The sequence below is a fragment of the Zootoca vivipara genome, chromosome 1 (genome assembly GCF_965207765.1).
Source record: "Zootoca vivipara chromosome 1, rZooViv2.hap1.1, whole genome shotgun sequence".
Lineage (NCBI taxonomy): Eukaryota > Metazoa > Chordata > Lepidosauria > Squamata > Lacertidae > Zootoca > Zootoca vivipara.
The window spans coordinates 53,475,363-53,503,188 of NC_142582.1; the positions used below are offsets into that span (position 1 = coordinate 53,475,363).

General features: G+C 47.0%; 2 protein-coding genes and 1 long non-coding RNA gene across 7 annotated transcripts; 2 read left to right on the forward strand and 1 right to left on the reverse strand.

Moving 5' to 3' along the window:
• The first annotated feature begins 1,097 nt into the window (after nucleotides 1-1,097).
• Nucleotides 1,098-10,734, forward strand: LOC132592464 (uncharacterized). Its single transcript, XR_009557962.2, has 2 exons — nucleotides 1,098-1,556; nucleotides 10,119-10,734. It is a non-coding gene; the product is annotated as an uncharacterized LOC132592464 (long non-coding RNA).
• Nucleotides 10,735-11,142: 408 nt separating this feature from the next.
• On the reverse strand, nucleotides 11,143-19,157 carry YPEL4 (yippee like 4). Its single transcript, XM_035124720.3, has 6 exons — nucleotides 19,012-19,157; nucleotides 18,609-18,645; nucleotides 16,793-17,116; nucleotides 16,430-16,473; nucleotides 12,980-13,088; nucleotides 11,143-12,317 (listed from the first exon to the last, which is right to left on the reverse strand). Exons 3-6 carry the CDS (start codon nucleotides 16,931-16,933, stop codon nucleotides 12,228-12,230), a joined length of 384 nt encoding a protein of 127 aa, XP_034980611.1. The 5' UTR covers nucleotides 16,934-17,116; nucleotides 18,609-18,645; nucleotides 19,012-19,157; the 3' UTR covers nucleotides 11,143-12,227.
• Nucleotides 19,074-27,098, forward strand: CLP1 (cleavage factor polyribonucleotide kinase subunit 1). 5 transcript variants are annotated; one of them, XM_035124678.3, is made up of 4 exons: nucleotides 19,074-19,211; nucleotides 22,354-22,691; nucleotides 24,108-24,732; nucleotides 25,982-27,098. In XM_035124678.3, exons 3-4 carry the CDS (start codon nucleotides 24,127-24,129, stop codon nucleotides 26,651-26,653), a joined length of 1,278 nt encoding a protein of 425 aa, XP_034980569.1. In that variant the 5' UTR covers nucleotides 19,074-19,211; nucleotides 22,354-22,691; nucleotides 24,108-24,126; the 3' UTR covers nucleotides 26,654-27,098. The 5 variants fall into 5 exon arrangements, with proteins under 5 accessions (XP_034980569.1, XP_034980579.1, XP_034980549.1 ...); XM_035124688.3 differs by having other exon boundaries at nucleotides 22,354-22,430; XM_035124658.3 differs by having other exon boundaries at nucleotides 19,080-19,211; nucleotides 22,354-22,398.
• The last annotated feature ends 728 nt before the right edge of the window (nucleotides 27,099-27,826 follow it).

A 27,826-nucleotide genomic window follows, 5' to 3' on the forward strand; every position in this document is an offset into this window, starting at 1 on the left:
TCTCTTAAGAGACAATATGTGTTCTTTGATACCAGGGGTGACTCACCTGTAGCCTTCCAGTTGTTGCTGGAGGACAGGACTCACCATCCCAGCTACCTTGCTGAAAGTTGCTTCCACCCATGTGATCTCAAAGCTTCTGAGGAAAGGATGTGGGGGCAATTTTTCCTCCACAAGTGTAAATACAGCTTTGAAACAGGGCCATTGTCAGAACAAAACTGACATGTCTATTGGCACTAGCACCATCTGCTGGGTTGGCACCATCCAGGGAAGGCAGAACAACAGCAAAAAAACGCGCCCGCCCCCCCAAAGTGCACATAAGCTGCATGCCAGTGCTGAGAGCAGTTGCAGCCCAGCCCAGGGCATTTTGCTGCAGATGCAGAGCCAAAATGAAGCATGCAAGGGCCAACATTTTCGTGACCCTTTTCAGACAGTGCCTCCTGCTTTCACCGCACCCCACCCACCCACCTTCTTGGTACCAGGAGCCAAGGGAAGAGTGGGTGCCTGCTTCCTCATCCCCGCCCATCTCATGTAAACTAGGCAAGACGCCCCATTGCACTGCTTCTGTGTGTCTCCACGCCCGTCATAGGATCCAACTCCTAGGAACCAAAGCCCCTTTGCCCCCCCATAAAATATTTGTGGGGGCTGCCCCCAAGTTGATGGGCATTGCCATTCAAATGGTGTGTGTGCACTGCTTCTTGTAATCGATTATTAGGGGAGGGGTTTACCTGCCCCCCCATTTCATTCAAGTTGGCACCCCTGACCCCCATCGCTCAGCCCAGACACTGAGATCTAGCTTTGATGGCTTTTTGGCAGTTCCCTCACTGCGAGTAGAAGTTACAGGGAACCATGCAGAGGGCCTTCTCTGAAGTGGAGATAAATAACTATACAACTTTTAAAAATTCCTTCCAGCAGCACCTTAAAGACCAACTAAGTTTTTATTTTGGTATGAGCTTTCGTGTGCATGCACACTTCTTCAGATACAATTAGTTATACAGTATAGTCAAATGGGCAAGCCAGTCAAAAGGGCAGGGTACTGTTGTTGTTGTTGTTATCTTTGTTGCAGTTGTTGTTATCTTTGTTGCAGTTGTAGTTGTAGTAGTTGTTGTTGTTATTGCTGTTCTAACAACGATCCCCTCGCGCGCCTCTGCTTCTGAACGAACTTTCCCCACCGACCACCGAAACAAACAGCTGCAACAACAGATCGAAAGGTTGTAGCAGAATCCCTGTTTGCCGTGGGGGGCGCTAGGGGTGGGCGGCGGCGCGTGGGCGGGGGACGGGACCGCGTCCAATGAGAAGGCGAAGCCCCTCTCCAAAGGGTTAACGGGCAGCCAATGGGAGCAGCACGGCGCGGATCCCCCACACGCTCCATTCAAGAATCTCAAGTATTCAAGATGGACGGAAGGGAATGCGGAGAGGAGAAGCGGGAGCTGCAGCTTTGAGCGTCTTCCACTTCCATGCCCGGGCCGGGGGAAAGGGGGAGGAAACTCCCCGCAAGTTTCCACCTCTGCCACTGGGGGAGGCGAGAGACGAGGAGAAGCCCGAGAGCTGCTGAAAGGGTAAAGGCGTCCAATGGCTCGCGAGGGGGGCCCCCTCCCCTCCTCCGGCGTCCTTCGCACAAGCTCCGTGTCTGAAGCGCGGGGGTTCGGGGGTGTTTTTTGTGCGGCGGCTCTGTGGAGAGGGGCGAAGGCTGGACGGGGCCCCGCCGCCCGAAGCACTGCTAGAGACCTCCGGGGAATGGAGGGCGGCGACCTTCCGAGTCTTTAACCTGCCTTCCCCGCCCCCGTCCTTCCAGCCCCCCACCAGTTCCACTCAAGCGCCCTTTGGCGAGGCTTCTCCGGGAGTGGCGTGAAGGAGGGCAGGGCGGGGGAAAGGCTTCCTCCGGCCAACCCTTGGCTGGTGAAAAAAGCAGGAGGCGAGAGTCCCCCAAGAGCCCTCGGGGGGCTACTCTCTCCTGTCCTGGGCCCAGGAAAGAGGGGTCCCATGGGAATCAGAGAGTCCGGAAGAGCGAGCCCCCCTCCAGCCTTTTGAGGTCTCCAAGAGTAGTCCCGGATTGCAGGCACCCCTTCTCCCTGCCCCACCCCCAATGTGACACGAAGGTACCTCGGATCCCCTTTTTTCCTCTCAGGGCTTGCGCTCCTTTGTGAATGTGAATGCAGGGTAGAAAAAGCTGGAAGGGTTTTATGAAGACACCACATTTCCAGCCACCATGGTTATGGTTGTGTTTGCATTACAGGAAACTCAAAAGGTGCTTTGATTGTACTCTTGGGGGGGGGGACCCTGTATCACGTGTACAAAAAGTTCTGCGTTCTTCTCAGTTCATATTTGGATCCCCCCAAACTAGGACATATGCACATTGGGGTTTGAGTTGGGAAGATCTTGCATGTCCTCCTTGGCCACACTTTTGTAGCTCAACAACCAGCAAGTCTGAGGAGGAAGGCTGCCTAGGATGTCTGTAAAAGAGGCATTCTAAAGACCTCAAGTTCCCAATATCTAGAGCCTGGTGACTCTTTAGTCTGCGTTGTTTACATTTTTGCCCATTGGAGACCCAAGCCTATGCAAAAACCAAGCACGTGTAATGGGCGTAGCTCTGTAGTAGAGGATCTGCTTTGCGTGCAGAAGGTCTCAGATTCGGCCCCCACCATTTCCAGGCATGGCTGGGAATATCCCTGTCTGCAACCCTAGAAAGCCACTGCCAGTCAGGGTAGACAATATTGAGCTAGATGGACCCATAGACTGATCCAATATAAATCAGCTCCCTATGTTCCTGTTTGCATTGACCGGGGGGGGGGGAGTGATGTTCATTAGGACAGCACTGTTGCCCCTTGGGGAATAAAGTTTCCCGTTTAAGGGGAAACATGCAAGGTTACTTGTTGGGGTTTATTTTTCAGCTTTAGCAGAGGCTGCTGGGTTTTATGCACATCTGTGGCAGAAGCATCTACTCACAGCGTGGCTAAAGGCAATTTCAAATGGTTGGTATGTTGACAATGGATGAGCTCAATCAGCGCAGACAATACATATATAAGGTAAAGGGACCCCTGACCATTAGGTCCAGTCGTGACCGACTCTGGGGTTGCGGCACTCATCTCGCTCTATTGGCCGAGGGAGCCGGCATACAGCTTCCAGGTCATGTGGCCAGCATGACTAAGCTGCTTCTGGCGAACCAGAGCAGTGCATGGAAACGTGTTTACCTTCCCGCTGGAGCAGTACCTATTTATCTACTTGCACTTTGATGTGCTTTCAAACTGCTAGGTTGGCAGGAGCTGGGACCGAGCAATGGAAGCTCACCCCGTTGCGGGGATTCGAACCTCCGACCTTTTGATCGGCAAGCCCTAGGCTCTGTAGCATCTAGATCAAGGGAAGTAATAGTACCATTGTATTCCACTCTGGTCAGACCTCACCTGGAATACTGTGTCCAGTTCTGAGCACCACAGTTCAAGAAGGATACTGACATGCTGGAACGTGTCCAGAGGAGGGCAACTAAAATGGTCAAAGGCCTGGGAACAGTGCCTTATGAGGAACGGCTTAGGGAGCTGGGTATGTTTAGCCTGGAGAAGAGAAGGTTAAGGGGTGATATGATAGCCATGTTCAAATATATAAAAGGATGTCATATAGAAGAGGGTGAAAGGTTGTTTTCTGCTGCTCCAGAGAAGCGGACACGGAGCAATGGATTCAAGCTACAAGAAAGAAGATTCCACCTAAACATTAGGAAGAACTTCCTGACAGTAAGAGCTGTTCGACAGTGGAATTTGCTGCCAAGGATTGTGGTGGAGTCTCCTTCTTAGGAGGTCTTTAAGCGGAGGCTTGACAGCCACCTGTCAGGAATGCTTTGATGGTGTTTCCTGCTTGGCAGGGGGTTGGACTGGATGGCCCTTGTGGTCTCTTCCAACTCTATGATTCTATGGTTCTATGATTCTAACATACATCGTGACCCGCTGGATGTTGTACAGATTGAGAAAAAGACCTAAGAAGTATTTGTGTGAGTTATCCCTGACCTAAGCAATTATCCTTGCTTTGGGTGCAGTTAGACCAAGGTATATGTTTATGGTATGCTGCCAATGTTAAACCGTATTAAGTCAGACCTGCAGTTCCCATCATTACAGTTCCTTTAAACTAGGTGGTACACAGCCATCATTAATGCAGAGTCAGTTCACACATAATAAAGCAGCAGCTTCCCAAAGGGGTTTGCAAATTAAACAGGGAGGGATAGAATCAGAGTTGGAAGGGACCCTGAGGATCATGTATTTGCATGAAGTGAGAATTAAAGTTGAGAGGAAGCAATTTGCTAAATAAGTATTGCTAGCAAGATTAGACAGTATACAAATTTGGTTGCCAGCCCAATAGGGTATGGGAGAGAAGAAGAACTGACTTGGCTGATTTTTATTTTGCTGCAAGTAATTGTCGGGAAAACCAGGAAAAAAGTCAGGGGGTGTTTCCCTCCTCAGTTTGCTTGTTTCTGGAGCTGTGCATCTTGGGTGAATAGATACCCCCTGGTAACGGCTGAGTCCTGGAAAACTCTGGGGCTGCCCAGGGACTAGAATTTTTATTTCAGTAGGTGGTAGCCCTATCTAGAAACAATAATATAATACTGTAAGCATCTTTATGCCCACAATCTGGATTTTTTTTCAGGGGTGAAGGCAGCAATTTTTTTTACATAGCTTGTTTGGAAATCTTTGTTCTCCATTAGATTTCATGTTCTGATAGCATATATAGAGTACTAAGATACTGCATTTCTAAATAGTTGGAGTGGAGTAGGGTGGGAGCTTCAAGGCGAGGTACCTGTTAGCAGTGTTAGAAACTCCCATTGTTCCAGGTGCATTATGTGACAGGGGATTTCATTTGTATGAGCAGTTTCTCAGCTCTGGGTGCAGTATGGCACCTAAGATTTCAGATTAAAACTGCAGAGAGGAAGGAAAGGAGGACCTTTTTCTGCCTCCCCATTTCCAGCTACTCTCTGAAGATTGGAGAAGAGACCCTCTTAAGAATATTATGGGGGTGGGCAGGGGAAGGACTAGACCATGTGAAAAATGAACGTAAGATTTTAGCTGCAGTTCGTTCATTTTCAGCTTTGTATTCTTATTAAAAAGTGCCTAATGCCTAGACATTCCATTGTTGCACCCATAACCTAAGATTACGGTGCCATTTAGCTCCTAGCTTTCACATCTCGGTTTCTAACACCGCCTGTTAGGGTTCAAGGCAGAGAAGCTCTAGCGATGTGCTCACATTCCCATGTATGTTGTGAAAGTGAACTTCTTTGTTCAAAGTTCTCTTTCTCCGTAATTTCCTCTCACTAAGGAGTCTTTTTGTGTGTGCTATTCTGCCATCTGTTAAGGCTTTACTGGTTGGAGTGTGGTGTGACTGGGTGCCGAGTTACACGGTATCCTGTACTCTCTCGTGGACATGAAGGTGGGCCACCTGTCCATCCAGAGCCAGCTATCTTTTAATATGTCCCACTCCCTTGAAGACAGTAGGAAGGAAATCTCATGTGCCCTGCCGCAGGGCTGGTGCAAAATTTCGCTGTCAACAGGGGCATAGCTGTGGAGTGAAGGGGTATAGAATCCAGCATGCTTGCACCTCCTCTGTGCTGTTGATGTCTCACCCATGGCTCATAGGAACAGAGGAAGCTGCCGTATGCTGAGTCAGACCATCGGTTCATCTGGCTCAGTATTGCCTACACTGACTGGCAGCAGCTCTCCAGGGCTTCAGGCAGGGTCTCTCCTAGTCCTACTTGGAGATGCTGGGGATTGAATCTAGGACCTTATGGATACAAAGTTGTATTTTGGCTGTTCCACTGGCATATCTTCTCCAGTAGAATGGCTTTGCTAATGTGGCTCTGCCGTTGTACTGGGGGAGTCCCCACCCAAGGATCTGCCGTGGCGGCAGCATTCTGTCTGTATAATGGGATTTCTGCAAAGCTGTAAAGCCCTTCAGCCAATGTTAACTCAAGAACAGGATTGTGCCCTCGGGTTCCTCATAGTGCTTTACAACTAATTGCCATCAATTCAGTTCAACCATGCTTAATCAGGTGGAAATATAACCACTATAACCATCTTTAACCTGAAACCTGACAAAAGAGCTATAGTAGCATGAAACCAAAACATTATTAATCAAGGACACTTCTCCCTGATCTGGTGATCTCTTCCAGTGCAAGCCTAACCATGTCTATTCAGATGCATGTCCTATTGAATCCAATGGGGCTTACTCCCAGGTAACAAGGGTTGGCATTACAGCCTTGCTTCCTGCTGTTGGGCAGTTGTATTGGAGTGACCGTTCCATAAACTCAGATTGGGCCACCTGAGTGTGTGAGAAAAAACAGAGCATCCTGCACAGACTGGAAGAGAGGATAGATTGCTCTGCCACCAAATACTAAGGCCTTAAAAAGTAACGGTAAAGGTACCCCTGACCATTAGGTCCAGTCGCGGACAACTCTGGGGTTGCGTGCTCATCTCGCTCTATAGGCCAAGGGAGCTGGCGTTTGTCCGCAGACAGCTTCCGGGTCATGTGGCCAGCATAAATGTGCATAAATTGATACAGCCCACCAACTTCCTTTCTCAGACGTGCACTTTTACCTGCTTTCAAGCCTCAGTGTGAATTGACAAACTGCCTCCACTCTGTATACTGGCTCCTAACACTCAAGTTTGGACATGTGAGCATCATTGGATTTTGTGCCTTTACACCTAGTCAGAATTTTAGATTCCAGTGCTCTTCTAAAAACATTTAAAAATATATTCTAGTTACATGTGTCACTCAATCCGTTCTGTTAATCAACTTGAACCGGTCTTGTTTTTTTAAAACAAACAAACAAAAACGGTGAGTGACAAAATATTTCTTCCGGAGTCACATGGAGTAACTACAATTTAAACTGTCTTATTCAAAAGTGGTGTGATGTCTTTATGGTACAACCGATATATGTAATCTCAGGGAACAAGTCTAGAAGGTCCCTGTGTTACCTTTTCTGTTTAGATCAATATAACTTGGGGAGAAAGCTGATCAGTGTTCAGGGGACGTGTTTCAGTGGTCTTTAACTATTTGTCCTCTATATTGTATACTAGAGGCTGGTTTTGTTTCTTTGTGAAAAGGGGAAAAGTTCTTGGCTAAATGGACAAAGTTTCAAATGCTTTCATCCTTGTCTTACGTAGTATTGCGTTCACAAGCAGCTTCCTTGCTCCTGAGCTCGGTCCCATTGCAGCAATATTTTCTTGCAGTTCCAACAAAACTTGCATGCTTGTGAATCCTTCCACCCAGTAAACTACTTACCTTAATTTATTAGAAAACATGCTTGAGTTCAGTTGAGAAATTGTCTCTGTCAAAGTCATGCATACTTCCATTTCATTTTTCTGGATCATCTTGATTTTGTTAATTACATTTATGGTTGCTTTTACACCTTTTTTTAAACTTTTATATGAAGCCAAGTTCAGTATTTTTGTCTTCCAAGGTTTTGCGGATTGTTAATGCCTTGGGTTGCCCTTGTCTCCGATTCTTCTTTTCAGAAGTTAGCAATGATTAAACATAGAACATACAGTTCCCCTCTTAATGAGGTGCAGTGATTAGCTATTTAATGGCCTCAACCAATATAACAGTCTGAACTGAACCACAATGCAGGAGAGGTTTGCCTACACTATCTTTGTTAGATCATTGCAGCTATCTACCACTGAATTTGTGCAGCCAAGAAAGCCATGCAGAATAACTGCAACAAAATGTCGGGATCCAGCAAAGATCTCTGTGTGTAGAAGAGGAGGTGTAGCCAACGCAATGCCCTCCGGAGCTGCTGGACTACAACTCCCATCGTCCCTGACCATTGGCCATAATGGCTGGCGCTGATGGAAGTTGTAGTCAAGCAACGTCCGGAGGGCATAACTCCCCCACCCCCCGGTGCAGAATATAAAAGCCTATATAGGTAGGGAGTGGGAGACTTATGTGAGAGGAGAGATTATATCTGTGGTGCAGCTCACTTGTCTAGTTCTTTCACTTGAAAGCCGCTCCCTTTGCTCCAGAAGCATGTTGTCATTTCCCAAAAAGTCCAATTGCTTCATATCTAGTTGCAAGGTTCAGCACTACTGGTAGGTGAGTGACCTGTTGGTGAAAGATGAGGGCACCCTTTCCCACCAGCCCACGTCACAAAACAATCAGCCGGCCTCTCCATTTCATTTATGGCACAATTCCCAGCCAAACCACTTAGGCACTTTGTTATAAATACATCTGCATCCATTTTTTACTGGGGAGCTGTTTGCTGGTTCTCTTTCAGAGGTCTCCATAGGCATAGCCATATTGCATAGCAAGATTTTGGTTCTGGGGAAGGGAGTTCTGCCCTGTGTTGCAACTTTTTTTAACCTAGAGTTCACATGAATCAAATTCCAAGGTCTTGTGATGTGATTATGATTAGCGTGGGATGTGGTTAAGGCAGTGGGGTGAGACTCCCAACCTTGACTGACAGCACTCATAGCTTTGGAAAATAAACCTCCCACGCCTGCACCTCTGTTTGCCATTCTGCCCCTTATTATCTATTTGCTTTGAGTTCCTCTGGGTAGAGTATGTATTTTACCCCGTACTTTCAACCCTGCTTGTCGCAACAGAGCTTCTGGTTGTTACTTGAAAACAATTCCACCCCAATTTCCTGCTGGAGGCCCATGGTGATATTTATAGCATCCATAGTGAATTCCATAGGATCAAGAGATCGGGTCAAGTGAATGCTTCAGCCCTCAAGGCTTACAGACCACAGCCAAACCAGTAATGCAGCAGTTGTCTGCATCTGGCAACAGTTGCAGGACAGACCGTCAGAGGACTTTGTTGCATATATTTGCAGAGCTATGGTAAGGCCTGTACAGTATATGCTACTCGTTGGACATACGCACACAAAATTGTGCATGGTGATAACCTATATCAACCATTCAGCATATATTGTGGTCCATATAGTAGTTCACATGTAAATCACACTCTTCTCATATACACCAGACTCCATTAGATTGGAATATGTACATTTGGTTGGCGTGGAGACACATAATGGTTGCTAATGGAAAAATAGCTTCTGTGTATTGAATAGTAGTAAGGATTAGTTGATAGCTACAGTAATAGACATGGAAACCTAACGTTGCTTATCCCCGACTCTGCTGCCTACTAGATGATTTGGAGTGTAAAGCTACTTTTTCTCCATTTGTCTCAATCTTTCAAGGGCATAGTGGAAATGGAGAATCCCAGATCTTCAGTATTTGTATAGGAGATTGTATGTAGGGCCAAAAGTAAGAGACGAATGGTACAGGTTCTAATCCATACCCAGAAATATGAACACGTGAATCCTATTAAAAGATTTAAAAAGGTAAAGGAACCCCTGGACGGCTAAATCCAGTCAAAGGCGACTATGGGGTGTGGCACTCGTCTCGCTTTCAGGCAGAGGGAGCAGGCGTTTGTCCACAGACAGCTTTCCGGGTCATGTGGCCAGCATGACTAAACCAGTTCTGCCGCAACGGGACACTGTGACGAGTGTCAGAGTGCATGGAAAAGCTGTTTACCTTCCCATTGCAGTGATACCTATTTATCTACTTGCACTGGTGTGCTTTTGAACTGCTAGGTTGGCAGAAGCTGGGACAGAGCAATGGGAGCTCACCACCGTCAAGCGAATTCAAACAGCCAACCTTCCAGTTGGCAGGCCCAAGAGGCTCAGTGGTTTATACCACAGCGCCACCTGCATCCCTAAGAATCCTACTCTCCTAGTATCTAATGATTATTATTTTTAAGTTGTCTTATTTCTTTTACTCCCATCTTGATGCAAAGTATTATCCCTCTGTAGAATTAAAACAACAACCCACAAATCTCAGGTTGGAATTAAAAGAATACCAAGACAGAGGCATTTTTGGAGAGAGACAAGAGTTGAATCCAACATTCTGGATCTAGCTGTTTGTTCAGTGGCTAAGCAAATGAAGACACCATACTTGCACTAGAATAAAGACTTTTCTGATCTGGCAAGTAAGGAGTTTTTTTAGCCGTCTTCTAACAAGAACAGACATTTCCTTAATCTGCGAATAGCCTCCTCACTGCAGAAGTGGAGCTGGTGGGTGCAGTGACAGAGAGCAGTTTAGCGGTAAAAAGAAGTTATTCCATCTACTTTTATTCCCCTCCCTCTCTAGGTGGACCTTCTGAAACACCTTCTAGAAACACCAAGCTGGATGTTCCTGCTGAATGAAGACCAGAGAGGACGGCTGAAATTATTTGGGCACTACGGCAGCCAAGAGGAGATCCCAAAGAAAGCAAACTGATAAAAGAGTTAAAATGAATCCCCGTTGTCTTGGGCGAGGTGAGAAGGCAGTTCTCTTGTTTCCGCATAGGAATTCGGAGAGAGGGAAAGAGTGCGCGAAGAGCCTCCTGAGGCACTGGGCATGGCCCCTGTCCAAGGCTCTTTTCACATTGTGCTACTGTCTGAGCCCAACGCAAGCAGTGCAATGTAAAAAGGGCATTGGGTGGGTGGCCACAGCAGCATGAAGCCTCTAGACGTCCCTTATTGGCAATATTCAGGGGATAGACACGGAGCCTTGCTATGTGAGGCAAAAGGAAGGTGTAACTGAGAAAACGGATAGTGGGGCTGTTCAGCATCAACTGCTGGGTTAGGACGGTTCACAGGCCAACATGGTTTGGCATCTGAGTGGAAGCTGAAGGGTTGTTGCTTTCTTGCAAATCGCCTTTGACTGTTCTCTTTCTGAGGTGTTACAGCAGCCTATTGCCTAATAAATGTTGCCGCTTCTTTAACTGGGTGTCTCCTGTGTTCTCAAAGTTGCTGAATTGCTGGTAAATGTTAAAAATTTGTGGGAAAGAAAGCTCTGACTTATTCTAGATGTGGAAAGGAAGACATGGGTAGCGACTTCCTGCACATACAGTCCTGTTAAGTTTTTGAATGGGGAGAAACTTTGTGGCTTGTATTTTATTGTATATGTGGGTTTCCAGATGCTCATCCCGATGGTGCTGATGTTTGGTTATTTTAAAAGGAAAAGAAGTATAGTGGGATTTCCAAGTTCAGGCAATCAGCCGTTCTTATTTTAGAGAAGTCCTCTTGGGATGTTTGGCCAGCAAGCTTAATCCTTGTGAATATAACTGCTAGCTTTGGGCTGCAGCTGCGCAAGGAAGCAGGAAAAGAGAGGCCATTAGCAGGCATGGCTCTTTTTGATTTTGTTTGTTTTTTTAAATATAAAACACTTTTATTATACAAAAAAAATTCCTGCGCTGGTGACAGTGCTGAGGCTTTGCCCCCACCTGCCCCCCATCCTGTCTTCATGTGGGGTGGGGGGATGTGGGGGAGCCATGGTGCCCAGGGATCACAAGCACACGGCGACCCAAAACAAAATAGACTCCATAGAGTAGACATGGGGGGGGGGGACACCACGGCAGTGTCAGGGAACAGGAGGGGTGAAAGGGGTTGTGAACTACCATGGCTCCATGTGGAGAGGGGCTGCTCCCCACCCCACCCCGCCCCCTACCTCTAGGATCCCTTTGTTTCCTGTTTGAGAGGGATTTCCTCTCCCCAACACTGTTGGCTGTCAAACGCAATTTTTATTTCTCCCAAGAAAGGAGAAGAGCATAAAACGCTGCCTTTTCCTGACTCAGACCCTCTTGGCCCTTCTAGCTCAACCTGGTCAATGTTGACTGGCAGCAGTTATCCAGGGCCGTTGGGCAGAGAGACCTGTTCTAGCCGTTCCATGAGGTTCTTAAAAAAAAAAACCACACAACTGCAGATCCCAGAGATTGAACCTAGAACCTCCTTCATGCAACGCTTGCCGCTAAGTCATGGCACCTCCCTTGCCCTGTGCCCCACAGCCCTTTCTGTCCTGTTCCAGGAAGGACTGCTTCTGTCTTACGCAAAGGACTGCAGAAGTGCAAAACCTGCCTGCGGTTCTGGATGCCACCGCTTGCTCCGCCCGAAAGGCGCTGTCGGGGGGGGAGGGCAGCATATAGATCACGTGGAATCCAATCCAACACCCCCAGCACTGTCCACTGAACCCTCTGAGCTTCCCCTTCTGCTGTAAGGGCAGGGGTGGGGTCCTCCTCTCTGCGAATCCAGCCTTCTTAGAAAGTACAAGAGGTTTGGGAGAAGGGTCCTGGTATCTCCACTCCCACAGGTGATGCTATGCAGGAGGGCTGGGGGTGGAGGGTGGGGCGGGTTGGTTGTGCCGGGATGCCAGCTGCGGATGTGGGGTTGGGAAAGGGCAAGGCATGCTACGCAGGAGGGTGTGTGCCCAGAGTCCCCCTCAGTCCCAGCCGTTGTCCTTCACCATGTGTGACATCTCAATAATGTACTTCCCTTCTTTGTACTTCTGGCTGGTCTCGAAGGCTTGTTCCTGGCAAATGACGAGATTGGGAGAATTAACCCCATTTGCTTCAGACATCTGCCTAAACACACACACACACACACACACACACACACACACACACACACCGTAGAATCTGCAGCACCCAAAACACAAAAGATGCTCTCAAAAGGGGTGTGTGAACAAAAAAAAACCACCCACAATTACAACAGGGAAAGTAAGAATCGAGAGTTTCTGCTAGTGTGGCTGACACCTAGAGGCTGACATTTCTAAGTGCCATGGTTTCTAAGAGCCAGTGTGGTGCAATGGTTTGACAGGACCTGGGAGAGCAGGGTTCAAATCCCCACTAAGCCATGTCACCATCGCTCAGCCTAATCTATCTCACAGGGTTGTTGTGCAGATGACATGGAGAGGAGAACCATGTACACCACCTTAAAATCCTTGGAAAATAAAGGTGGTACTTAAATGTTATAAATAAATAAAAATATATACAATGGCTTTGACAAGGACCTTGTTGCCCACATGCAGGGCAGGGGGTCAGCCTGGCCCTTCTCTCCAGTTGGGCAGAGTCAAAGACAGGTTTTCCATGGCTGCCTCATTTTGACTCTTTCCAACAAGGTTGCTTGCAAGAATCCTGTTTTGAAAGGGGATTTATTGTCTAGACTTGTAAGCTACCAGTATTCAGTACTCACGTATTTCCAGCCCAGTGTTGTCTTGCAGCTTTCGCAGAAAATGTCAGCGACTGAATGGAGACCGGTGAGCAAGAGGCGTTGTTCGGCCGGACCACAGCCCACATTAACCCTGCAGTCAAAGAAATTAGAAGGCACTATCTCTTTTTATGCTTCTCAGAGTTCCACCCTGCTCTGTTCTACCTCACAGGGAGTTTACCACAAACTCTACGCAAAGAGGGCATGAGGAACTATGTCCTAACACTTGTGCATTTGCTCACACACACACACACACACAGAGGAAAGAGGGGGGGGGAGAAGAAGAAGAAGAAGAAGAAGAAGAAGAAGAAGAAGAAGAAGAAGAAGAAGAAGAAGAAGAAGAAGAAGAAGAAGAAGAAGAAGAAGAAGAAGAAGAAAGGATTTCAAGCCCCACCACTACTTTTTTCATGTGATTGGTTTATGGAAAGATCTCAGCAACTGAAACATGACTTACACAATTGATTATGAGAAACCAAAACACATCTCAGCAGCTCCTGTTTCTAGATAAAAACCCATTAAGCACCTATTTTCTTAGGATGCAGAAGTGTCACATCTCCTAAGCTTTAAAAATAAATAGATTTAAGAACAGTCATACCCCAACATTGTATTCATTCAGGCGTTTGCCTGAAACCTAAGCCGTTTAAGAGTGTTTTCAGCTTGGTAATGTGTTTAATGCTGTTCCCATACATATGGTTCTTTTATACTAGTGGTATGAATATGCTGTTTTTATATGGCAGTTTAAAATATAATCGTATTTGATGTGGTTTTAATAAGTTTACATTGTGAGCCCCTTTTTTTAATCCACCTGGTGGGAAAGAGCAGGATATAAGCTTTTTAAATAAAACAAACAAATCACTTCCTCGTGCCTTTGCCATTTGTCTTGAAAAAGAAAAGAAAAGCCAGCCTATTCAGCTAGGAACCAAGATGGGGCACTGAAAACAAGAGAAGAGTTCTGAATTCAGTCCCACAGCGGCCTCCTGTGGCCATGAGGAGAAATACCCAGTGTGACTGGGACACATTCACATTGTAGTGGAAGAACCATTCGAATTCCACGCTGGTCCCTGGGAAGAGAAAGCTCTGGCAGATGTGTTTGATCTTTACTCAAGGCACGATACCTCTGCCTCATCCCAGGCTTGATGGTACATGCTTAGCTGTAACACAGAGGCTGCCGCCGCCAGCTAAACAGTTGTCTTGCTGTTCTGTCAGCTGAAACATGGGGTGTTCAGCCTATGACAACTTGAGAGCCATTAGGAAGTGCCAAAGGTATAAACTTCAGGGAAGCTTAAAAATGCTCTCCAATCCAGCAGCAGGGGAAAAGAAACAAAACAGCAGGCTTCCCTGCTAAACCAGGGGCCCAGAAACAACAAGCAACCTAGAATAACTCGGGAAGTGTCGCTTTCATTTGCCCTGGAAAGTACAAATATCATCTCCTAAATATAAGGTTCTTCAGCTCGTCGTAAGAATCTCTTACTATATAGAGAATCCTCATGTCCTGCTTGCAGGCTTCCCAAAGGCATTTGGTTGGCCGCTGTGAGAACAGGATGCTGGACTCGATGGGCCACTGGCCTGATCCAGCAGGGGTCTCCTTATGTCTTTGGGTCATGTTCTTATCCTAGCCAATGCCCTCTTGGCATGATAAAGCAGATCAACCTGGTGGAAGCAGGAGGCAGCCAGACTTGAGTTACTGGAGCCAAGGACCATCAAAAGACTAGTGCTTTCCCCTCATGGTTTCAAACCGATCTACATTGGGAAAAAAGTTAAATTCTTCTAAGATGTGGAATTAAGGGGCTCTGGGGCAGAGGGAAAGAAATTCAGATCTTACCCTTACACTAAGATTTGGTCTCCCGTCAATTACTTCAGACTAACTCTCCAGTGAGGTGTAAAGCACCATAACGGTGTTTCCTTGTCTCTTTTTTGCACTGGCATCCAAAAGGGCGATAAACCCAGTTTCACAGCTGGAATAAAAGCTATTCTATAACATTCGTTTAGACAAAGTGTTCCATTCACGTTTGCCCAAATAAGGGCAAAACCAGAATGCTACCGGAAAAAAGAGCCATCAAATCACCACTCGCTTATTAAAAGCGCCAGCTGTCAGACAATGATCAATTCACCAATATGAAACTATCAATAGGAACTTTCCACAAACTGTAAAAGACATCCTATTTGCCATTCCCCATAGAACTGGCCCAGCAGGTCCTGGCTTTTGCAAATCCCGCAGGTTCCTACCACTGAGAAAAGAGCATCTACTTCTCAGGCAGAAAGAATTCGCCACTCCAAAACAACAGTTTGCTTGGCTAGGTTCAACAAGCATGGCAGAGGAATGCTAGATCCATATGACTCAGTCAGTCTGCCTTGGAACTAGGCCTTCTCCCTGCCAAAGGCCAATTAGAAATGAAGAGAAGGAAAAACTCTGTGCTGTACTTTTCTTCACTGTCAAAACCTTGGCACAGAGGGAGGCACCTAGAGAGAGCCTTCTGCACTATGAGCTATATTTTGCATATATTAGAGAAGTCTAAAGGATGACCAGCAATCCTCTGGCCCATCTCTATGTAGTGAGGCAGGAGATTACTCATACATTGGCCTTTGCAGATGCCTTCAGTAAGAGTCGTCAAAAGAGCAGAGGAATGAAGGGTTCATCTTGAAGGAAAACAACATAAATAAGAAACACTTTGTAGAGATTCTGATTAATTGTTAGATCAGAGGGAAGAGAGTTCTCATTGCCAGCAATTCAGAATCAAGGGTAGATAATGCCTGAAGGTCCAGAGTGCAACATCCTATGGATGGTTGAGCCAGCACCCAAGAGAGAGAGCTGCAAGGACACAAAGCAAGATGTGAGGAATCTAGTGGTGCTACCATTAAGTTCAGCAGGATGATGTAGGGAGGAATCCAGCGCTGAATTAAGGATTGACCATGAGACTTTGGGAACAAAGACTACAATAAGACAGAAATTATGCACTATTTAATTTATATTAGATGTGCTTCATTTCTAAAAAGAGAATGGCTCGGGTGTAACGCTAGCTAGAAGTCATCCTTGCTGGCTGATGCCCTTATCCCAAGCCCCAGGTAGTGGGTGCTGAGGGGGCACATATTCAGAGGTAATGTTGCTTTGTTCCTCTTGAGTTCCAGAGCTCAGTATGTCAAGCTCAGATTATCAGAATGCCTACATAGTATGGAATGCTGAGTGAGATATGATGGATAAATGCCATCATATATAAGACCTCCCCCTGGAAATACTCAAATGTAACCCTAACCCACCCTAGCAGCATCACTCTGTTTTTCCCTCCTCCTTATGGAACGGATGAGATGCAGCAGTGCTCTACCTTCTTCCGGCGTGAAACGAAACCACCTCTCTCCCTCTGCCTCTGCTCTGCTCCTTCCAATCTCCCCCACATCCCCACCCACACCAAATAAAACCAATTGCAGTAGGAGACTCACACAGAATTGAAAAGATAGGCGCGACCATGACTTCCCTGGAAAGACTGTGGAAATAAAGTATAGGAGTTACGACCCTCTCCCTTGAAAGGCTCTTTGACCCACTCCCCCCACAAACCCAACTGCTTTGCTTCAAGGCAGAAATCCCCAGATACGAGAACGATCAGGTCTATTCCTGGACAGACTGATAGGTATTGCTAGCAAAGTATCCCACCAGTAGGGTGCCATTTTTTAGAAAGTGTCCTAGTCAGGCCCTGGGATGGCACTTCTTTGGGGGAATCACTCAGCGCCAGAGATCCAGGAAGACCACAGATAAATAACAGTGGTATAGCTAAACTTGCTGCCATGTCCCAGGGATGCACGTACCTTGGAGATGAGCTCATCGTGCTTGGCCAGATGTGCCCGGCAGTGAACACAGCTGTATGTTCGATGGCACCGGGGCAGGTAACTGCGGAAGGTCTTGGTAGGGAGGCAGGCGGCGGGTGGCGCTGGCTCACAGCTGGGCATGACAGGCTGGAGAGCAATGCCCTGTCGAGGGGGGGGAGCCGGCGCTGTGCAGCCCCCGCACAGGCGGTCGCAAGTGAAACAGCGAAGCAGGTTGGCTAGAGCCGTGTTTCAGAAAAGTGAAGTTTGGGGGGGCTGCACTGCCAGGGCCCCCCCAGATGAGAACCAGACCGAAAGCAGAGTCACCTGCGGAGAGACAACGGCAAGCAATTATCAGCCCTGGGTCTGTGTGTGTCAGACCCAGGAGGAGGTGATCAGGGCCTCTTCTGGAGGTGGAAGTTATGGCATGTCCTGCACTACACAGCATGGAATGTGTATTTGAGCAGATAGAAAGCTCAGTGGATTCATCCGTCTGGAATAATTACCACTGGGCCCTTGCTCCACATTCAGACAGTTCGGTAATTAGAATCCTCCATCCACCTCTATAAAAAGGCAATGAAAACGAGGTGGGGGAGGAGGAAATCAACCTGGTTTTTTACCAAGTTCAAGAGGGAGCTTGGAGAGAGACAGGACCTTAGTCAATTGTGCTAAGCGGTTTGGGGTCTGCACGATTCAAATCCCTGGCTCAGCCTATTGTTCTCATTGTTTACACAAACAGGCCCACAACTCAGGTGCCTTGAACAACATGTTCAGCTTATACTCACAACTTTTGTAACCTGGTCAGCTAATTGTAGGTTAAGGCCAGGGTTTCATTATGCTTTTGCTTTAAGCATAATTGTATCTGTGCAGCTCAAGCCTACGTATGTTTACTCAGAAATAAATCCCACTGAGTATGGTATGATTCGCTCCCAGTAAAGCCTGCAAAGAATCAGAGTCTTGGGTTTTGCAACGCCCATGATTTGAAAGTCTCATCTGAGAAACAGCTTTTCTGCTTTTGCTCTTTTTCATATGGAACACACAACGCTGCCTTATATCGAGTCAGGCCATTGACCCTTCCAGCTCAATATTGCCTATGTTAACTGGGGACAGGGCTTCAGGAAGGGGGCTGTCCTAGACCTACGCAGAGATTTTACCTGGAGCCTTCTGCATGCAAAGCAGCTGTCCTCCCTCAGAGCTACAGCCTTCGAATTGTAGATGTTGCTATTACACAGCATGTCACATAACCAATGACTCTGGCAACGTTGGAAAACATTCTGAAATATGCAGAATGCCCTAAGGCCTCTGAGCAACCTTTGAGAAAAGAGTTCAGCAACGTTGCATTGCCTGAACCCAACCCTCTGGTGATGTACCCCGCTGCCCCTTGCACTAAACGACCCCCGCCACGAGCAGCGGCCTCGGATAATATTCCCTTTTCCGACCCACCCTTGTCACGGGCCTTTTACGTATTGTGGCTGCAAGAGGGCCCTCTATCGGGGCCTCGACGTCATTTCCATGCGTGTTCATTCAAAGCCTCCTCCCGTCCGCCCCCGTTCTGACAGCGACTCTCGGCCGCGCGGGCGCGCCTCCTGTCGACAGCAAAGCGGCATTACACCCCCCCAAAAAAGAAGCTGACTTTCGGAAGCCCCAGCAGCAACCTCACGCGTTTGTCCACCGTGCGGGCATGGGCCATTAGCGCTTCCCAATCCGCCCTGCAGCAGCAGCAGCAGCAACTCCAGCTCCCGAAAAAAAGCAGCCCGGGTCCAGAGCAATGCCGCGCGAGAAGCATCCCAGCAGAAATCCCTGCGCGCTGCTTTCTTACCTTGCTTTTCGCACTTCACCCGTCCACTTCGTCTCTCCTAGAAGGGCGGGGGGAAGAAGGGAGAAATCAGGGGTAAGAATAAGTGAAGTGGGAGGAGCCCATGTGTCAGGGGCGTGCGGGGGGGGGCTCGAGGCGTTAATCCCCGCAGAGTCTGACTCACGTGGCCGCCTGCGCGGAAGGAAAATAAAGGCGGATTTGGCGTCGCGAAGTTCCCAGAGGGACTTGGCTGGAGGAGGGGGGTGGGTGGGAAGCGGGCGTCGGGCTCTCTCGGCGCGGCCCGGAGGTGGAGGCGAAACGAGCAACTCCCCAAAAGCCCCGCGAGCGAGGGAGGCAAAGTTTCAGCTGCAGCGGCGGCGCCTCCACCACCTCCGCCTCCGCCGGGTTTGCCCTCCGCGCTGCTCACCTTGAAGCCTGCGCCCGGGCGCGTGTGCGCGGCGGCGGCGGGGAGCTGCCTGTCCGTGTCTACTTCTGCTCCTGCTCCTGCTGCCGAGCGGCGAGGGGTCGCGTCCAGGCGAGCGCAGCTTCAGGGCCGCCGAAGGGCTGCTTTTGTGCTTCGTCGGTAGACGAATGTGGCTGTGTGTTGTGGAACCGCATCATAACATTGTGAGTCATCCATCCCTCCCTCCCTCCTCCTCGACTCTCTTCCTCCTCCCCCCTCCCCGCTCTCAGCCTGCTGCTACGTCAGAGAGGGGCCGGAGACACGGATCAAAGAGGGAGGGGATAAGCAGGGGCCACCAGCACCACCGCAGCAGGGATGCAAGTTGCAGTGGGCACGCTGGAGTGGAGAGATCGGCGGAACGGGCAGCTGGCGATCAGGGAGCCGGGCAAGCGGGGGCGCTGCTGGGGTGGCTCCGGCGACAAGGATGGCGGTGGGGAGGGAGAAAGGCGCGCAGGTGATAAATCCCACGTTGCGCGCCCGTGGCAAACTCTGACGCAGGGAGAGAGGCGAGAGACGCAGCTCAGGGTCACGGGCTGCAAATCTGCAATATCATTCTCCGGTGCATTTCTCCACCATCACCCCAGCCCCCAAAACATCTAGCCACTCACTTTAGGGCTTCCAAGATCCTCCTGGCGACACCCCGAAACGCAAAGGCCCAGATCTCTCAACGCTCTTCAACCTTGACAGGCTCTGTCATTGCTTAGACTTTCTCATCCCTACCCCGCACCCCAGTTGGCATCCCCTAACGAATAGGTCGACAACCTCATCATTCCCTCCCCCTCCCCGCAAAGTGGTTGCCAAACGAATTTGGCCTTGGGATCAATGTGGAGCCATTAACTCCAAGAGGAGTTTGGGCGTCCAGTTCTGTCGACGAGGAGTGGCATCCATTTAGTCTGTTACTAAGCAGCAGCAGGAAGACCAAACACGTCCTGCTGGTGCAGAGACTAAGAAACACTAGCCTTCTTCCGTGGAAGCATACACCACGCAGGCTGAAGGTCGAAGTTGGAGGCACACCTATCTGATATGATAGATAAGTCGACTTAAAAATGTGCAAGCTTTTGAATTCTTGAGTTCTTCAGCAAGCAGGTGCTGTCTCCGAGTACAGATTTTGCATCAATGTTTGTTTTAAGGACATCTACAGCATCTCCCTTAGGAAGGTTGCATGCTAAACTATTTTGTGTATTTATGTTTGCCTTGAGGAGCTGCAATTGCTTCCGGTGCTAAAAGCCATGGAAACACAGCTGGAAACCAGCGCTTCGATGGATCTAAACCTAAGTTGCCACAAGCTAAATGAAAGTCATGCAAATACTGTAGGGCCCTAATAAAACAAAGAAACAGGCTGTTCTTGCTGGTTGTGTTCTAGAATTACAGCACTCCCTGATCCTTTGTACTGTACTTCAGTTTCCACTTTAGTACTATGTCATTTTTGTTAGTTGCAGACATCTCATTCTTTCCTTCTCATTTTAACACTCAAATAGTAGTATAAAAACTGTTTGGGTCTTCTGTGGTTAATAAGCCACCTTTAACAAACCACAAAACAGAGGAGAAAAGTCTTTTTTTGATTAACAGTAATGTTTCTGAAGAAGGTATCTGAAGAAGTGTGCATGAACACGAAAGCTCATACCTATGACAAACTTAGTTGTTATCTAAGGTGCTACTGGAAGGAATTTTTTGGTTTTTTGTTTCGACTACGTCAGACTAACATAGCTACCTACCTGTAACTAGTGACATTTGCAGTTAAATCAGTGGTCTGATGCTCACAACATTTTTGGTTGTGCTACTGAATTCAACAGACTTGATCCAATCATGTTTGGTACAGAAGCATCTGGAAGATGTATCTTGTTATGTCCTTCAAATAAAAAAGGATCCAAGATCTCTGTCATGGTAATAGTGTTCTGAAGATGACTCTATTCTTGCTGAAGATGAATATGGGCTGTACCAAAGGAATTGATTATATTGACTCATTCTTCGTTTCCTTTCTCATTTTCACTTAATCTTTTTTCTCCCTACCTTTTGCTGCCTCTTTGATCTCCTTCAAACGTAGCCTACATCCAGACACCTAGGGTCCCTTTTTTAATAATACTATTTATAATATAGACCCTTTGCCCCCTTTTTGGCACAGCCCATTCAAGGTGGTTCACAATGTCATAAAAACACAATACATACAGCAGTCCAAAAACCCAGCAACAGCAGCAGTGTTTGCAAATATTTGAAAAGGGAGACCAGTTGAAACAAAACAGCAATGTAATTTTCCTGCAAATGTGAAGAACTATTTTAAGATGGGCATTTCCCCCCTGCTTTTGCCCTCTTCATTTGGGAGAGGGCAATTCTGAAATAAATGGGCTTTTTAAACCCACTGAAAGGTTTGCAGGTTGGAAGCTAAAGAGCAGCAAGTGGAGAAAGTTCCACAGCCAAAGTGACCACTGCAAAAAGGCTGCCTCACTGCCACACTTGCTGTTTTTTCTGCTTCAGACAGTAACTGGAGCAACATCCCCCCCCCCAAAAAGCTATGTAACATACCGGTAGTTGTAGTTTAATAATAAAATATTATTAACATTTTCCCCAATTTAGAACTGACATTTTAAAGGATGCAAACAGAAAAAGTATAAAATATCCTGTTGGGTGGGCCTGTTCCGGGCAGAAAGGCAGACTAAGGCAGGAATTCCATAGACACTTGCCTTGAGTAAGCTCCATTGAAATCAATGGGACTTACTTCTGTATAGACGTGTACTGTATAGGATTCTTCCGTAAGTGACATCCTTGCAACTTCATTGCCTCAATGCTGCTGCTCCACCCTGTAAAGCACATTTAGCTACTGAAAAACTTCATAAAGTTATGACTGGAGATTTGCAGGGGTGGGCAGTTACACCACAACTGACTCAGTGCAGAGTAGGAAGCAGCAGGTACCATCTATCTGAGTAGTAAGAACTTGGAAATTCATCAGTTGTACCCTTTGGGAAGACTTAGTACTGGCTTTGATCCCCAACATTGTGTATTTTTCTAAGTAAACAAATAGTAAAAGAGAATCCGGGGGAAACCAAAATTCCATGAGACTTCTTGTGGCATAAGCTTTTACTGTATAGTCTCTGGTCCAAGGAAGTTTATTCCACAATAAATATTTAGTGTGCCGCCTTAGTTTTTGGGGGGTGGATGTGTGGCATAGCAGGAGTCTTTCTTGAATTTGTAACCAAATAATTAAAGACCATGATATGCCTTTTTCTGTTAAAAGATGAGAAGCGGGAATTATTAGTGGTTGCGTGGGTTTAATCTCTCTCTCTCTCTCTCTCTCTCTCTCTCTCTCTTCAGAACCACCGAGGGTGAAATTTTCCAGATGGGTGATTTTGATCTAAGGTGATGAGAAGGAAATAACCCTACTCTACAGGGTAGGAAACGTGCTTGCGCGACTGGTTGTTTATATTTAGCAGCTGAACAACAAAGGGTTAAAGAAGGAAGTTAGAAACTACATTTCCCAACGGGCCACGCGAAAAACAAACGCTTTCCCGTCAGGCAATTGAAGGAGGCGGCGGCTCAGAGGCATGCGCACATCACACAATAGCTGCGGCCGTCACTTCCGGGACAACCGGCACTTCCGTTGCCTGTCCCGATCCGGGACTCGTGTGGTTGGATCCCTGTAGATTCAGTAGGTGGGTGATTTTCCTCAGCTTCTCAAGGCCTCGGGTCGGTTTCCATGGAGGCGTGCAGCCTTCACTAAGGCAGGAGCGCAACTGCCTCTTCGTGGGGAAGAGTCTTGCCCGTCGCCTCGCCTTAGGCCCCTTCCCCTATATGCTGCCAGGCAGGCACTGAAACGCTGCGGTAGCAGCGCGGTTGTCAACACTCGAAACGGGGTGGGGGTTGAAACCCCGCTGGGGAAGCAGTATATCGCCCAGTGCCAACGACATACGGACACTATTACTCTTACTCTGTTTCTGAAAGATAGCTCCTAATCTTTGGCTGTTGGTTTCATCTGGAACGGTTTCGCTTCTCCGGAAACGAAAGTGTTCCACTAGATGGATCAAAATGACAGATCAGCAACTTTCAGCCCCAGGATCGATCTCCTCCTCCCTCTGTACAATGCCAATTCAGTAGTTAAGCATCTGGGGAAAGGTTGCCGCTAGAACTCTTGCTGAGACTCTGCTGTGGTATGGGAGCACTGGCCTGCTCCCCTCCACCCTCTCTTCAGAAAGATCCTCCAGTGAAACTGGTTGCTGACTAGGGACCTAAATAAAACGGAGCCCTAGCTGTCTTCTTCAGAGGTGGGAGCCACCAGGCACACGTTCATAGCCAGCCCATGTAGCCACTTAATGAGGCACATCATCCAGCTTACAATGTGTGCCACAAGCAAAAGAAGAGGGGTGGACGAAGTTTGTGTTGTGCTGTGTTTGGGCAATCAAATCTCAGTTTAAACTGAGATGTGCAGAAGTTTCAAGCATTTTCAGGCAGCTCATTTGGCAAAACAGCTCATAAAGCTATGGTTAATCTTTGCTGCCAATGGCTTCTAAAGAAGCCAGAATATAAAGCCATGGTTTAAAGTTGGCTTCCAGATCCTGGATCATTTGGAAGCAATTCACTGTTGTTCCTGGTTTGTGTGTGAAGGGAAGCTGTGGTTAACTGCAGTTTCTTGGCTTGTTTGTTCATTCACACAAAGCATGGTGCATAGGGGATGTGTGCAGGTGTCTGAAAGTTGTGCTTGGCTCATTAAGCTGAGATTTGAGGGTGCAACTGTAATCTTTACAATTCAATGAATAGTTTAACAAGCCAATACAGATTGTTTAGGCCAGTGATAATAAGCAGTCCCCCAGCAACGGCAAACCCTCAGGCTCCCTGAACCACCTGGGGAAACCTCCTGCCTAACCAGAAACATATTTAGGGTAGATAATAAACAGGAAAGCAAAGTGTCCACCCTTTGAAAAATGCATATATAATAGGGGGCATTTTTGTCAAACTTAACGTGCTATGTAAGATGGGACACTAGGAGAGGAAAGGACTTTTGCAAGTTTTCTAATGAGTAGATGTTTCATTTTTAAAACATGAGTTAGTTTAATTTTGTTTTGTATCCATAGCAGTTGCAAAGGAAACAAGATGGCAGAAGAAGCTGGAGATGAAAAGAAACTGGTGGCCAAGTTTGAGTTGGAGAGGGAGACTGAGCTCCGCTTTGAGGTTGAAGCTTCACAAATGGTCCAGCTGGAGCTTCTGACAGGCATGGCTGAGGTTTTTGGAACAGAACTGACGCGCAACAAGAAATTCACCTTTGATGCTGGTGCCAAAGTGGCTGTCTTCACTTGGCATGGCTGTTCAGTACAGCTAACCGGTCGGACTGAAGTAGCCTACGTCTCCAAGGACACTCCCATGCTGCTGTACCTCAACACCCATACAGCCCTGGAACAGATGCGGTGGCAGGCTGAGCGCGAGGATGAACGGGGACCTCGTGTCATGGTGGTGGGCCCCACAGATGTAGGAAAGTCAACAGTCTGCCGCCTGCTGCTGAATTATGCTGTGCGGCTAGGGCGCCGTCCCACTTTTGTGGAGCTGGATGTAGGGCAGGGCTCAATCTCTATCCCAGGCACCATGGGGGCACTCTATATTGAGCGACCTGCAGATGTTGAAGAAGGATTCTCAGTTCAGGCCCCTCTGGTCTATCACTTTGGTTCCACCACACCTGGCACTAACATCAAACTTTATAACAAGGTAATCAGCATATTTGAAATAGTATGTGATATGGTGATCCTTTGCATGCATCCTAGTCTCACAGAGCTGGGCTGGACTAGTTTTTATATCCTTATCAAACTGAGAATAGGGATGATAGTTAGAAATTGAATTTCCGTTTTCATCTTTGATTGTGTTATGCTGGAGGACAAACAAGAGGTGGCTAGTCAATAAATTATTATCATGAATCCTGTTAATCTGCTTCAGCATGCTGTTATAGTCCAACTGTCATTAATTTGGAGACCAATGTAGATCTAGGGCTGCCTAAGCCTTTTTATTTGAATAGGCACAGGCACCTGCAACTCTTCGTAGGGCTGGGCTGTTAGTGGTCAATAACTGTCGAGATCCTTATCTTTTATACAAGGCAATAAACTAAAATATGCAGGTTTTACTTACCGAAGGAGTAAATTGTGTAATACAAGACTGTTTAGGGAGAGCCTTGTTAATATATTTGACTTGGATAACAGACCTGTCTCTGATTGAGGCAAATCCTTTAAAACTACACCAATAACACTCCAGATCCTTATCCTTTACACAAAGATATTAACACAAGACATGCTGGTTTTACTGGTTTAAGAAGTAAATTGTGCAAGGCAGGACAGTTTAGGAAGGATATTGTTAATATGTTTGACTTGATGTATCTCTGATGAAGGCAAATATCTAAAAACCACTCTGATAATTTCATTATTAAAGAAACATTAATGAAGACAAAATCTGTGGTGAATAAACATATGATGCTGCTTGTTTGATCTGGAAACTTCTCTTTAAAACAGCAGGTTTTAGTCTTTTGCAGACACAGTGAATTGGTCGTGGAGCTTATTTCAGCTTAACTCCCATCATAGTCCAACAATATATGGAGGGCAGCAGGTTGGGGAAGGTTATGCCTCTTAAGTTTCCAACTTATTTCTCTGGCATCTACAGTTAAAAGGTTCTCAAGTCACAGGCTTGGGAAAGTTATTGAGGCCGTGTAGAACTGCTGCTAGTCAGAGTAGACAATGGTCTGGCTCAGAATAAGCAGCTTCATATATTTATAGAAAATTAGTACAGTTTCACTTTTGAAAAGCAGGGTGGGGTGCGACTGAGCTAAAACTTCAGTATTAGTAAACAATCTGGAGATTTCCAAGGATGGAAGCTTCTAAAAGAGGTCAACTATCCATTTCATAAGACATTCACCCATGAGATTTGTGTGGTTTCCTGTTGGTTAATGCTGCTGCTTCATCTTTTTCTGCAGATCACATCCCGCTTGGCTGATGTATTTAACCAGCGCTGTGAGGTGAACCGCCGGGCTTCGGTCAGTGGCTGTGTCATCAATACCTGTGGCTGGGTGAAGGGATCTGGGTACCAGGCACTTGTACATGCTGCCTCTGCCTTTGAAGTTGATGTTGTGGTAGTTCTGGACCAGGAGCGCCTCTACAATGAACTGAAGCGGGACTTGCCTCACTTTGTTCGGACAGTGCTGCTCCCTAAGTCAGGTGGAGTGGTCGAGCGCTCCAAGGACTTCCGGCGGGAGTTTCGTGATGACCGCATTCGCGAATATTTCTATGGTTTCCGAGGAAGCTTCTACCCACATGCCTTTGATGTGAAGTTCTCTGATGTCAAGATATACAAAGTGGGCGCTCCCACTATCCCTGATTCCTGCCTGCCTCTGGGCATGTCGCAGGAAGACAACCAACTCAAGCTGGTACCAGTTACACCTGGGCGTGACATGGTACACCATCTGTTAAGTGTTAGTACTGCTGATGGCACTGATGAGAACATCTCTGAAGCAAGTGTGGCTGGTTTCATTGTAGTCACTGGAGTCGATCTTGAACGCCAGGTCTTCACCGTTCTTTCACCAGCACCTCGCCCGTTGCCCAAGAACTTTCTGCTCATCATGGACATTCGTTTCATGGATCTTAAGTAGTACCAGCGTTTGCAAGAAAATGATAAGACTCCACCAGGCACACAAACAAACAAACCCATTACAATTCTGGATGGAACAGCATCACACACAGACCAGGCAAGAGAGAGAAAGCAGTCGCAATAAGGGATGAACATAATTTGAACAATTTGAAATAGTCCTTTCTGTTTTCTCTTCATTGTTGGAATGAATCCCTGAGTAGAATGGTAGAAGATGAAGCTTAGAAAATTCACAGGTTTGACTTATTGAACCACTATAATGGACAAAAGTGTTGTCTAGCTAGCTAGTTAATTGGTTTGCTTTATGGTGGTGGTGATGGGTCTCCATTGAGGTGTCACTTATTTAAACTGGTCTTATCTGAAAGTAACAATAGTGCAAAGAGGGCATTTTTTAAAAAAAACTTTATATATAGATATTTTTAACTTTAATAAATTCCAAAATGTTGATAGTTTCGTGTTTGTGTTTCTCACTACATGTAACTAAAACTGTGTTTCAGCATTAAAAAACATGCACATATAGATACAGGGTAAGGCAGGACAAAGGGGGACTGTTTGGGTAATAAGCATACAGGGATGAGAAGAAATATTTCATCGGGCAGAAAGGCATACAAAAAATATATGCATAAGAAAACAGTGGCAATTTTGACTTCAAAGAACATGGCTTACAAATACCACTAGCCATTTTCATATAGGAAGCTTGCAATTAGGCACATGACTTAGGCTTATGAATGGAAACATAGTATGAAAATCATTCTGATATGCTAGATTAGGGCGGTCCAACTTTTCATACCAAGTGGGCTACAAGAGTACTTGTGACATGCCCCCCCCCCGCTTCATGCTGCCTTCCCCAAGCTGGCTCTGGCAGCATCCTAGAACCTCCCACCTCTTTTTGAAAGCTGGGGAAGCACTAACTAGGCTTTCGGAAGGAGGTGGGAGGGGAATGAGGTGGGAGGACCCTAGGACCCTGCCAGAGCTCTCACACCTCCTTCCTCAAGCCCAGCTTTCCCTGTGTGCAAGGGCTGGTGGGGGAGGGGGTTTCAAATGTTGAGGGCCGAGTGTCTTATTACGCTGTGCCTAGAGCTTTGCACTGAAAACTACCAAATTTGGGCTTCAATCTTAACTCTACATACCTTGGAGTAAGCGCCATTTAATTAAATCAGATATCATCATTAGTATA